The sequence below is a fragment of the Lolium rigidum genome, chromosome 2 (genome assembly GCF_022539505.1).
Source record: "Lolium rigidum isolate FL_2022 chromosome 2, APGP_CSIRO_Lrig_0.1, whole genome shotgun sequence".
In the NCBI taxonomy this organism is placed as follows: domain Eukaryota; kingdom Viridiplantae; phylum Streptophyta; class Magnoliopsida; order Poales; family Poaceae; genus Lolium; species Lolium rigidum.
Window position 1 is genome coordinate 232,321,588 of NC_061509.1, and position 12,360 is coordinate 232,333,947.

General features: G+C 42.0%; 1 protein-coding gene and 1 pseudogene across 1 annotated transcript; one reads left to right on the forward strand and one right to left on the reverse strand.

The window, feature by feature from the left end:
- The first annotated feature begins 1,569 nt into the window (after window positions 1–1,569).
- On the forward strand, window positions 1,570–6,670 carry LOC124693108 (annotated as a pseudogene).
- Window positions 6,671–8,998: 2,328 nt separating this feature from the next.
- On the reverse strand, window positions 8,999–11,634 carry LOC124693109 (rac-like GTP-binding protein 3). Its single transcript, XM_047226563.1, has 7 exons — window positions 11,499–11,634; window positions 11,118–11,205; window positions 10,843–10,952; window positions 10,679–10,742; window positions 9,584–9,648; window positions 9,392–9,457; window positions 8,999–9,305 (listed from the first exon to the last, which is right to left on the reverse strand). The coding sequence occupies exons 1-7, from the start codon at window positions 11,601–11,603 to the stop codon at window positions 9,198–9,200; spliced, it is 606 nt and encodes a 201-aa protein (XP_047082519.1). The 5' UTR covers window positions 11,604–11,634; the 3' UTR covers window positions 8,999–9,197.
- Between the last annotated feature and the right edge of the window lie 726 nt (window positions 11,635–12,360).

Sequence of the window (12,360 nt, forward strand, 5' to 3'; positions counted from 1 at the left end):
GTCCGGTCTCCGCAGCCCGTGTCTGCCGACTCCTTCGTAAAGGTGCCTCATCCGTTGGGATTCACTTTGGAATTTGCTTGTATCGTACCAATTGTTGTTCTGCTTCTGCTTGGAATTTTTCATCTACATAATTGCTTTGTCAGCTTGGGAGATTAGAGATAGTGGTCTCAGACATACAAGGAAATTGTGTGTTAAATATAAACCTGACTTGTATCTATCTATTAAATTATCAATTAACCCAAAGTCTCAAGCAGAGGAGGGAAGGCTGTCAATATATTTCAACACTACTACTCAGGATTAGGATCATCCAGACCTTAGAGCAACTCTACCATATCCCCAAAATATGCGCAAGCTAGGTGCTCAATGTATTTCAACACTACTACACAGGATTGGGATCTTTCAGAGCTTAGAGCAACTCTAGCATATCCCCAAACACTACTGCTAAGGATTAGGATCATCCAGACCTTAGAGCAACTCTACCATATCCCCAAAAATTGTTTAACTCCTAGAAAACGTCCACTATTTGGGAGCTAGAGCACTCTAGCAGATCCCCTATACTAGCTTAACTCCCAAAAAATTGAGGAGCCTCCCACCCCTCCCACTCCCTAAAGTCAGTGAAGTTTTGCCCACTCCAAAAACCATCCCAATAGCAGTTATTTTGGAGCACAAAGTTTCACCGCAGCCTTCTTCCACGCAGCTGGCGCCCTTCCAGCCACTCTGCCCCCAGTGGCAAGCTGCACCACCACCGCTGCGCCCAAAACTCCTGGCTCGGCACCGCCTCATCTGTTGGCCTTAACTGATTATTAATTATGCGTTTGCCATTTCTTGAACTTGAGACCTTGCATCTTCGGTGTCATGTTAGATTGAATGCACCAACCAATTTATCCAAAAATTCAAGATGAGGAGAAAGATGGTCAATATATTTCAACAGCGTGTTAGGCCTAGATGCTAGCATGCTGAGAAGTGGGTTGGCGTGCATGCTAAAACTTAATTTGAGCATATAATTTTCCTTAAGAGGAGTAATACTCACACATCTCTGTTTAAGGGATTTTACATTGATATATGCTGGCAAGCAGTATTGAGTGAATATATGACTCTGTTGTGTAATAATAAATAACTTTACATTGGGATTGGTTATTGATCTGGACATACACATCTCAAGCCTTGCTCGTACTGGAGGAGTTTGCTACAGTGATGTGTTTTACCAGTTCTTCAATTGTTTGTTTTGCTGGTACACTACATACTAGGAAATTCCTGAATAGCTAATGATTATTGAATTATGTAAATTGTCATTACTCATTACACGTCACTTATAAGGAATATAATTATTTAGACAATAGTCTTGTTTTGGCCTATTGTGAAATAATATTTAGTGAATGTAACACAGGTCGTAATATTGTGATTAGACCCTGAACACGGTGCTTGTACAATATTTGATAAGTGTATGGATCAGACCTATCTGCATGAACTTCTTGGCTGTTCTAAAAATTTACACCAAGAAGATAACTTAATTAATTTTTTAGTTTAGCTGTTCGGCTATGACAACGAAAACTGCTGTTTCTTTAAATAATGAATCTCAATTATGCTTCTTCACTCCATGATTTCTGAAGTATTAGACTATGCTCATGTGCCTTCTGTTCTCTTGATAACATGAAGATAATTTTGTTCCTCAAACAAATAATAATTGTTTATTTATTTTCAGGACGGACGGGAGATTCGAGTTGGCGACTGTGCTCTTTTTCGGGCTGTTGATGTTCCACCTTTCATTGGATTGATACGTTGGATCGAGAAACATAAAGATAACCATCCCAGGTTACGTGTAAGTTGGCTTTATAGACCTGTTGACGTTAAGCTCAACAAGGGCATACAACTGAGCGCTGCTCCAAACGAGGTCTTCTACTCTTTCCACGAGGACGAGACATCTGCTGTATCACTGCTCCATCCTTGTAAAGTTGCCTTTTTACGTAAAGGTGCTGAGCTGTCGTCTGGAATTTCTTCACTTGTTTGTCGCCGTGTGTATGATATTGACAACAAGTGTTTATGGTGGCTTACCGACAGGGATTATACTAATGTAAGTTCTACAGTTACCTTTTTTTTTCTGTCTAATGTATTTGTCGGTTGTTGCTGTATTGTATTTGATATGTGCAACTTATGGCCAGGAACGACAGGAAGAAGTAAATCGTCTCCTAGACAGAACGAGGCTAGAAATGAATGGTGCAGTGCAGTCAGGTGGGCATTCACCAAAACGGCCAAATGTTCCGTCAGCTTCTCAGCAATTGAAAGCTGGTTCAGATGGCACTCAAAATTGTGGTCCATCTAAAGGGAAGAAGAGGGACAGAGGTGAGCAAGGAATTGATCCATCTAAGCGAGACCGTGATTGCCCTCTTAAGGTCGATGACAGTGAACCTGGAAATATTAAGAGGGACAATATAAAGTCTGAAATCGCAGAGATAACAGAAAAGGATGGGCTTCCTCACGCTGAAGCAGTTGAGAAACTAGTTAATTTCATGCAACTTGATCAAATTGAACGGAAAATGGACTGTGCTGGTCGAGTAAGGCTTGCTGATATAATCGCAGCTACAGAAAGTCCTGATTGTCTTAGCAGATTTATGCAGCTAAGGGGCCTTCCGGTCTTGAATGATTGGCTTCAAGAGACCCACAAAGGAAGGTCTGGTGAAGGGGGCAGCCCTAAAGAAACTGATAAGCCCATTGAAGAACTTATCCTAGCCCTGCTTCGTGCACTAGCGAAATTGCCTATCAGTCTGGCTGCCTTACAAAGCTGCAGCATTGGGAAATCTGTCAATCATCTGCGTGGCTATAAAAATCCGGAGATACAGAGGAAGGCTAAGTGTCTTGTTGATAGCTGGAAGAAGCGTGTTGACGCTGAAATGAAGTCGGCTGATGCAAAACCTGTATTATCAGGTCAAGCTGTTTCCTGGTCAGGGAAAGTGGGGTTTCCAGAAATTTCCAGTGCCGGAAACGGACGAAGTGATTCTAGTGAGCCCAGCCCCAAAAATGCAGTGTTTTATCTCTCTTCACCAAAGGCTTTGAGTGCTACACCTGGTGCTGCTGATGTTGCAAAGTCGAATCCTTTCACGTCTGGCTCTTCAAAATTGCAACACGTGCAACCTGGAAATGCTGCAACCACCTTGAAGGATTCACCCTGTAAATCAGCTGCTGGGACTTGTGGCCCCGACTTTCCTACCGTGAAAGAGGAGAAAAGTTGCAGTTCAAGCCAATCACTGAATAACAGCCAGTCATGCTCTAGTGATCCTGGAAAAACAGTTGGTTATACCAAGGAAGATGCACGAAGCTCAACTGCTGCTTCAGCGAATGCAAGTAAAAATTCTGGGCGTGGCCATCGAAGGGGAAAAAAAGGTCTTCATGGTTCCGGTTTCCAGAAGGAAGCTGTTTTGGGGAAGTCCAGCCCTGTTGATCGTTCTTCGTTTCAGGAAAGACCATCACAATCTGGCTTGGCATCTGAGAAAGGAGCTGACACAGCTCACACCAATAATAAATTGATAGTTAGGTTTCCAAATCCAGGTCGTAGCCCTGGTAGGAGCACAAGTGGGGGCTCTTGTGAGGAGCCATCAGTTCCCGGGAATAGAGCTTCATCTCCCATTCGTGCAGATAGGCATGAACTGAATGATCGTAGGGTGAAAATGAAGGTTGAACATTCTCAAGCTCATTTAGGATCTGATACTAATGCTAAGCCTGGGCAAATCAATAGTATTAACGGAACTGCAGGTTCCGGGGAAGGTGACAAATCACCTTGTGGTATGTTAGATGGTGACTGTAGCAGGACTGCCGATGATGCTGGTGACGATGATGCATCACGAGTTGCATGTTCATCATATATGGACGAAAAAGACATCTGCTTAGGTGAAACCAAGGTGCAGAACTCGTTCAGCCCTTTGAATGCTTTGATTCAAATCAAGTACTCTGAATCTAGTCAGTCCATGCAAGCTGCAGATGATACAGCAATGAATCTTCTTGCTAGTGTTGCTGGAGAAGTATCTAAATCTGAAGTGATTATGTCATCCACTTCACTGAGGAATTCATCTGCAAAAAAACCGGGCTCTGAAGGTGAGAAAACCGGGAAGCTAAAAGTAGAGTGTGATGCAGGCGCGTCACAGAGCCCATGGCCATCAGACGTTGAGAAAGTTGTCTCTGATAAGGAAGGCAAACATGATGCTTCTTTGGCTGCAAAGGAGGAACACCACCAGAGGAACTCTGGAACTAATTTACCATCTCATGACAAGGGTACAGCGTCTACTAGGCCATCTTCTCGGCCTGGAATAGATTCTAAAGGTTTTGAATCTTCTGCTAACACTAAAGGCAATGAAGTTGAGTCAAATGTCAGACAGCCAGCCACTATTAAGATTGATCCAATGTTCAGTATGAAATCATCAGCAGGGATTGCAGGTACTGTCCGTGAGAAAGTTGAAGATGGTTGTACAACCAGTTCTGACGTCAACACTTCATTAGGTGATAAATTAAGTCCACCAGATCATGTGGAAACCCTCAGATCTACTGACAAGTGTACTGCTGGTAAATTGGATTCGAAGCCTTCATTCACATCTTCGGCTCTGGCTGAAAAAGACGCTGATGGTCTACTGGTTTCTAATAAAGTACTGAAAGCGCATGAGAAAAAAGAACAGTCTTCTTCCGCTGGTGTTACCAAATTAGAGGTGTCAGTAGTGTTGCCACTTGCTGCAGAAAATGGGATTGGTGTGATTAAAGAATCAAAAGACAGTTCCAGTGAATCAAGCAGTCAAGCAAAACCTAGCGCTATCGTATCTCAGGATACTGAGCATAGTGCACGACACAGTTCAAAGAAACTGAGCGATCATTCAAGTGGAAAAGAGGGCATTGTCTCGTCAGACGAGGGCTCTTCTATAGCTGCCAAAGCCAAGTCAAATGGTGCAGCTAAGCTTGACTTCGATTTAAACGAACTTGGGGATGAGGGGAATCACTCTGAGCCAGCTACCTCTCCTGTTATATGTTCTTCTGCATTTCATTTACCTGGTCTTTCTCCATTCGTGTCGCCTATTTTAAATGGCCCACCTGCCCAAATAACAGTAGCTGCTCCAGCTAAAGGACCTTTTGTCCCTCCTGAGAACCTACTAAGAGTGAAGCCGGAGGCTGGGTGGAAAGGCTCGGCAGCTACAAGTGCATTTCGTCCTGCGGAACCACGGAAGACTTTAGGGATGTTTCTTACTGGACCTGACATTGCAGTATCTGATGCTTCAGGGAAGCAGTCTCGCCAAGGATTTGATATTGATCTAAATGTAGCAGACGACCAAGTTCCAGAAGAAGATATCTCACAGAGTTCTGCTCAGACAACTGGTTCTGAATCTGGCAACCCTAGGAGTCGCAGTGGTCCTGTAAGAAGTGCTGGCATCGAACTTGACTTAAATATGGCAGATGGAGTTGCGGAGAATAGCCAATTTATCTCAAATGCATCGCACAGAGTTGAAGTTGGATTGTTGCCAGGAGGTTTACCAAACACTGGTAGAAACAGCTCGAGGAACTTCTTTGATCTCAATAATGGACCAAGCCTTGATGAAGCTAGCACAGAACCTGCACAAAGGAGTCTATCATCTAAAGGTGCTAGCAGCATACCATTCCTACCTCAAGTTGCTGGCCTTAGAATGAACAGCTCTGAATTTGGTAATATGTCACCATGGTATGCTTCCGCCAACCAAGGTGGTCCTGTAGCTATGCAGTCGTTTTTACCTGCTAGAGGAGAACATCCTTACCCAATTGAAACAGCACCTGGAACCCAGAGGATTATCACGGCTGTGCCAGGTGGTGGCCATTTCGGAAGTGATTCCTCCAGGCCTCCAGTTATTTCCACAGGACCAGCCATGGTCTTTCACTCTCCTGCATATCAATATGCAGGATTTCCTTTCGCTTCCAATGTTCACCTTCAAACAGCAGGGTTTCCAATTGGATCAACACCGTATGCCAGTTCTGCACCTGCAGGAGTTCCATATTTCCCAATGATGGCTCCGTCATTTGCTGGGTCAACAGGGGCATTACCTGCCCAGCATGCAAGGCAGTATACAATTAGCCTTCCTGAAGGTAGCAGTAGCGATGGTCATGACAGTAACTGGAAATGGAGAAGACAGGGGCTTGATCTTAATTCTGGCCCTGGAAGTATAGACGTCGAAGTGAAGGATGAACGATTACCTATATCGGTTAGACAAAATTTGATCACACCGCCACAAGGCTTTGTGGAGGAGCAAACAAGAATGTACCAAATGCCAGGTGTAGGAATAAAGAGGAAGGAACCTGAAGGCAGTTGGGATGCTGAAAGATCGTCATACAAGCAATTATCATGGCAATAAGAACTTTAAGGAGATCTCCTTGCAGCGACTTCAGTGTCTGGTGAGCTTGTATGTACCACTGTTCTGACTTTTAAGGGTCCATATCAGGTCTCTCTCGCAGCTTCTTTTTTTGTTATGTTCACTCATCGATGGAGCTTTTATTTGCAGAGGCAACTGCATGTGGAAGCCAGGCTTGTATTGCACCCCTGTGGCCGTGCTGGTATATACAACTCACATAGATTCATCTTCCTGATGATGTGAACTGTGAGAGGAACAAACTTGATGTAATTGCTGTAAATGTAAATCATATCCATAGTTTCCGGAAAAAGTTTTCCTCAGCTTCAGCAGTTGCTTTGCTAGAGTTATGTATGCCAGCCTTGCTTCTATTTTGATCCACAAGGGCATGGCTTTGGAGATGGAATGTTAATGGCCCCCCCCCCCCCCCCCCGGCATCTTCAAACATCTGGAACAGTTGTAATTAGTTTCGATCGGTTTGTTTTAAGTTTTTGGTAAACAGTTTTCAGCCTGTTGAGGACATCTGCCGCTTAACATATGATTTAGATGTGACATGTATCCTGCTGGGAAGTATTACATCAGTAGACCAGTAAGAAATAATCTGTGGTGATTAACATATTGTGTTGCCTCAAACTTGTCTGTTGGTTACCATGTGCCTTCTGCCATCCTAATTTTGCCTGTTTTCGTGTTAACGTGGGGAAGTGAACTAAGCCTATCTTTTTTCGTGTTAACATTGTTTGGTAGGGCAAGGCTGATGCTAAAAACAAAATTACCCTTTAAATTCTTGTGGGCTTGAATTTGAGTTCTTGTTTATTATACTATTCCTTCTGTCCCACGAAGTTTGTGTGTTTTAGATTTGTTTTGAATGTATCTAAATGGCATCTGGGTACATCTAAATTTTGATAAATCCCAGACAATTGTCATGCGACTGAGGAAGTAGTATTTTTTTTATAGTATTCTATGATCTAGAATTTTTCTTTTGATAAATCCCAGACAATTGTCAGGGGACGGAGGAAGTAGTATGTTCTTACAGTACTCCTTCCATTTCAAAATAAGTGTTGCAACTTTATCTAGATATTTATGTATCTACAATCCAGAAAAAAGTTGTGACACTTATTTTTGAAACGGAGGTAGTACTTGCCAAAAAAATAGCATCTTAGCGTCGAAAATGCCAAACGGAACCCAGGGGCGCGCGTACCTAGTTATGAAAATTCAAAATAATGCTATTTCAAAGGTTTAGAAAAATTTGAAAAAATGGTTGCATGTATATATTATGTTGATACTTACTTGTGTAAGTTTTCACGAAAAAATACGATTGTATGTGACCTATACAAAAATGAGAAAATGGAAGTTTCTATTCATGTGAATAGGACAACTAGGGAACATTTTGTTATTTTTGTGTAGCCACATACAATTTTATTTTTCGTGAAATTTACACGAGTAAATATCGACATGACATGTACATGCAAAATTGTATTTTAATATTTTTTGAAACTTTTAAATGTCAATTTTTTTATTTTTTTGATAAACTAGGTGCAGGCGCATCAAGGTTTCAAAATGCCTGTCGATCTTGGAATGCATTACAAAAGTTGGAAACTGTTGCCTGCCGTAGGTGTTCAGCTTTCTTTTCCACTTTCACGATTCTGATTCCGAGTATCTACGTGCATGTCAAATGACCCGCAAGGTATTGGTTATCACCCCACCAAAATATTGGGTAGCCAAACTTGGGACGGCCCATATTTGGTCAATGCTGACCATAGAACAGAACTAGAGTTGGCAAAATATTGGTCATACTGTACAACACAATTATCAGGACCAAAATTTTGGTATGGTTGATCTCAGACACAAGCCAAACATCTGTTCTCAGACAAATTGTCACATAATAAGATTTCAACGTTCGCTCTCAATGTTACCACAAAATAACATAATGCACTAACTGACAATACAAAAGGTTGCGATTTGCCACGACGGAGCAAAATCTCGTTTTGTTTCTTTGGTCTCTACAGAACTTCCTAGCACGACGAAAGCTAACAACCCAGGCTTTCTGCAGCACATAAGAAAGCTAGTTCTTACCATCTACCTCTAGTCATTAATTAACAACGATGCAAATATACACACCAACTGCGCAATCAGTACATTCAGATCTCAAGCTTTGGCAGTTTGAGGTTTGTGCCCGTGGCATTGCTTCAAGCAAGAGACATGATCTTCAGGATTTGAAGCATAGCATCTTCCTTCCACCGAAGACATTCCTGCAATCATAACATGAGAAGTTAAATATATAATGCTGTCACCCCAAGCAGTGATCTTGCACAATTGTTTTACATATTTGCATTCTTCAAAAGTATACCAAAATTTCTCAATGCATGGTTTGACAAAATAATGCAGTAAAACAACCATGGTGTTCCCTGGTCAGGATTTGGGGGAGAAATGTGCCTAGATCCAAAACACCAAATAGGGTTGATCTTTTACACAAACTCACATTCTAGTCCAATTTGGTAATTGTTCATTGTGATTCAGGAGATCATGTCAAAAATCTAACAATGATCAGAAAATAGCTGTAACAATAGTTACTCCCTGCAGCTCCCTAGAATTTTATTTGGGACACAAAGTCGAAACTTCAGAAATTTTGACTACCAACATCTTCAAAAGCATTTGGATACAATACTTGAAAATTATGTACATAAATTTATCTTGATAAGTACTTTTATGAGATATAACTTAACTGGGTTATAAACATATTTGCATTTTGAAGACCGTGACAATGTGCATAACGACAACTATACCACACTAGAGGAGAGTATATGAAAAATAAAAATTGCAAGGAAAAAAAACCTTAAGTGTCATATTTTCTTACATCATAGAACATCCCCGTCGTTGTTTCTTTTTCTTCTTTTCTCTTTGCTTACTTGGGGGCTGGATTACCACCTTGATAGCAGCATCAAAGACAGCTTTGACATTCTACATGTTGCAGAAGAGTAAGAACATTCAGCTGATAGATTTAACCCTTTACAGAAAACCACACAATTCTCTTACAGAAACTTCACCTGCTGTGTCTTTGAGCTGCACTCTACGTAATATAATGCACCAACTTGTTTCCGAAGCTCCTCTCCCTGTGGAAATGGCGGACGGGATTAAGTTTTCAGAAGCCAGAATGCATTGATCGTTTCATCTCTTAGGCCTCAAGGTAAATGATATCCAAAGTTCTAGTGGCAGAGTTGGTCGTGATAGAGATGCACCTGTGCTGTGGTAACGGGTATCATGCCAGGATGGTCCATCAAGTAGTGCTTGTCTTCACGAAGATCTGGAAGCAACATTATGATTCGTGAATATCAATCCATGTTTTAACTAAGGAATGGTTTCAGAAACTCAATTCGGCTCCCGGGTGCGTATGATCCCTCTACCATAAAAATATATTTCCAAGTGTTAAAAAATTTTGACAAAAAAATTGACATGTACATCTCCATAATATATGTGTATTCCTCAAGTTTCACGAAAAAATGATATTTTTTGTAGTCTAAGCGAAAAAGAGAAAATTTATCTTGTGACAAGTCTTTGTTTCAGCACCGAATTTTGTCTTTTTTACACACGCCACATGACATGTCGATTTTTCATGAAACGACTTTGTGAGCGCGTAGCACATGAAGATGTACGTGCGAAATTTTTGTTTCAATTTTTTGCTATTTTAAAATATGTCTAACATGTATTTCAAAATAAAGGGAGCATACGCTCCCATGTGCCAAAACATCACTCCCGAATGGTTTGTTGTATATGACCATATATGGTAAGATTATATTAAATCGGTTGTTTTTCATGGTGCATCAGGGTTCCTAGTCTCAGCCAAAAATGAATGGTTCTGACAGTTATAATAATCTTGTTTAGAAATATATTATTAATTTTACAGAAATTAGATAGTTATTAAGGACTCAGAATTATAATTTTCCACTGTCATTCATCCGTGGTTTGTACTCAATTACCGCCAAACTTGTCATTATTGCGTTTAAACATGATAGTTCATCCATAAATAACCTTAAAGCTTACTATATTTACTAAGCTTCACTAGACCGAGTATTTGGTTGTCATCCATTTGTACGATAACCTCTATAGACTACAAACTATTTGGTCCCCAACCACATGGATGATAACCTGTCTACACTACGAAGATCACCATCAGCTGATTAACAATCTAACCAAATTCCAACAATGCTGAGACAAAGAGATGCTACCAGTTACAACGAAACGGAATAAAATACAGAGTCATACTACCAACCCCACCCACCCACCACCTATACACAGTTAAGAAAAAACAAGCTTTCATTGTCAACACAACTCACCTAGTTTTGTGCCTACCAACACAACTGGCACGCCAGGCGCGTAATGCTGAAGCTCCGGTATCCACTGAAGGGGAAATAACAAAGCACAAAACATTCAAATCTCTTGGCATTTCCTAATAAACAGAGTCACATGTCTGAGAAGTGATGATAGAGCATTTCAGCACCTTCTTCATAATATTCTCATAGCTAGCTCGGCTCACAAGCGAGAAAGCAAGCACGAAAACATCAGCTCCACGGTAGCTTAGAGGCCTCAGCCGGTTGTAATCCTCCTGCCCTGGAAAAGATATCATCATGTGAGCTCGGAATTCCCCCGGTTGCGCAGTGAATCGTCAAAACATAACATTTACAACCGTGATGTGCAATTTGAGACGAAGCAAAACCTAGAAGCTACAGGTGCATTAGGACCAAGAAAGTAGTCAAATCAAGAGGTAGAAGTTACCTGCAGTGTCCCAAAGGCCCAAATTCACCGTGGTGCCGTCCACAACTACGTTTGCGCTGAAATTGTCGAACACCGTAGGTATGTAGTCCTGCCAAGACAAATGCCCATGACAAAATTGAGAAAATAGTGTGTAGTGTAATGGAAAATCGCTCCTAGAAAACAACAACAGCAACGCTAATCCGCTACAAAAAAAGAGTACCCTGGAAAGTAAATTGGGAAAGATCTCTTGCACAGCACAGTCTCCAATAAATACAAAATGACCACTAGTAGTACTGAAAACAGCTATGCCCCGAAATGAAACGTCTGCCTCTGCAAGAAAGGTCGCGCCTTTGGCGCAAGAATCGGTAACAGCAACAGGAGAGGAGAGAAGGGTGTGCTCACGGTGGGGAACTTGTTGCTGGTGTAGCAGATGAGCATGCAGGTCTTGCCGACGGCGCCGTCGCCGACCGTGACGCACTTGATGAACCGCGAAGCGCTGGACGCCATGGCCGCAGCAGGCCTCGCCGGTTGCCCGGAGCTCGAGGAGGGGCAGGGCGGGGCGGAAGAGGGTGCGAGGAGGGGAGCGGAGTGGAGCGGAGCGGCGGAGTTCTTGCTGCGGTGTGGTGTGGGGGATGGAGGTGCTGTGTGTTTGGTGCGTGACTTCTTTGCGAAGTGAAGAGGGTCACATGCTTCGCACCTCAGTAGTACTGTCTGCCTTGAGAGTAGAGAGAAGTAGAGGACCAACCCCCCGCTCCCGCTTGTCGTGCCGGTGTGTTTTGGTGGGAGTGAATTGCAGCTCTAGGACCTGTGAATTTATTTATCCTGATATTTCAGGAGTAAGGGTGTCAAGTGGGATCCCACTTTTATCCCACTTGTAGTATAATTTGACTTTTTTAGTACAAATTTTGGCATCAAAATTTGAACTACGTAGTACAAAATGACATCCCACTGGGATCCCACCTTGACACCCTATTCAGGAGGCAACATGAGTAGTTGTAGTAGGAATTTATGCCTCACCATATGGATGTGCCGGTGGCTTCTAGTGTGAAAATGGGATATTCTGACAATTGTAGTATACAAATTCCAGTGAGCGGAATCGTATTGAGAAATATCCTAGTGTCAAGGGTCTTTCGGAACGAAAGAATGTATCCTGCAAAGTTTTTTATACCATGAAGCATCAATATGAGGTTTTCTTAAAAAAATTCTTTGAATATCTTCTCCTACGACTCACATTTTTAGTCCTTTGCACATGTAGGTTTTCTTA

What these genes read in the sequence shown, in the direction of transcription:
- LOC124693109 (XM_047226563.1), bottom strand. Translation starts at nt 11,603, where the DNA reads ATGGCGTCCAGCGCTTCGCGGTTCATCAAGTGCGTCACGGTCGGCGAC. An exon ending in GTTGGTAGGCACAAAACTAG is followed by an intron (nt 9,649 to 10,678) that starts GTGAGTTGTGTT and finishes TGTTGCTTCCAG; the next exon opens with ATCTTCGTGAAGACAAGCAC. An exon ending in TACCCGTTACCACAGCACAG is followed by an intron (nt 9,458 to 9,583) that starts GTGCATCTCTAT and finishes CCATTTCCACAG; the next exon opens with GGAGAGGAGCTTCGGAAACA.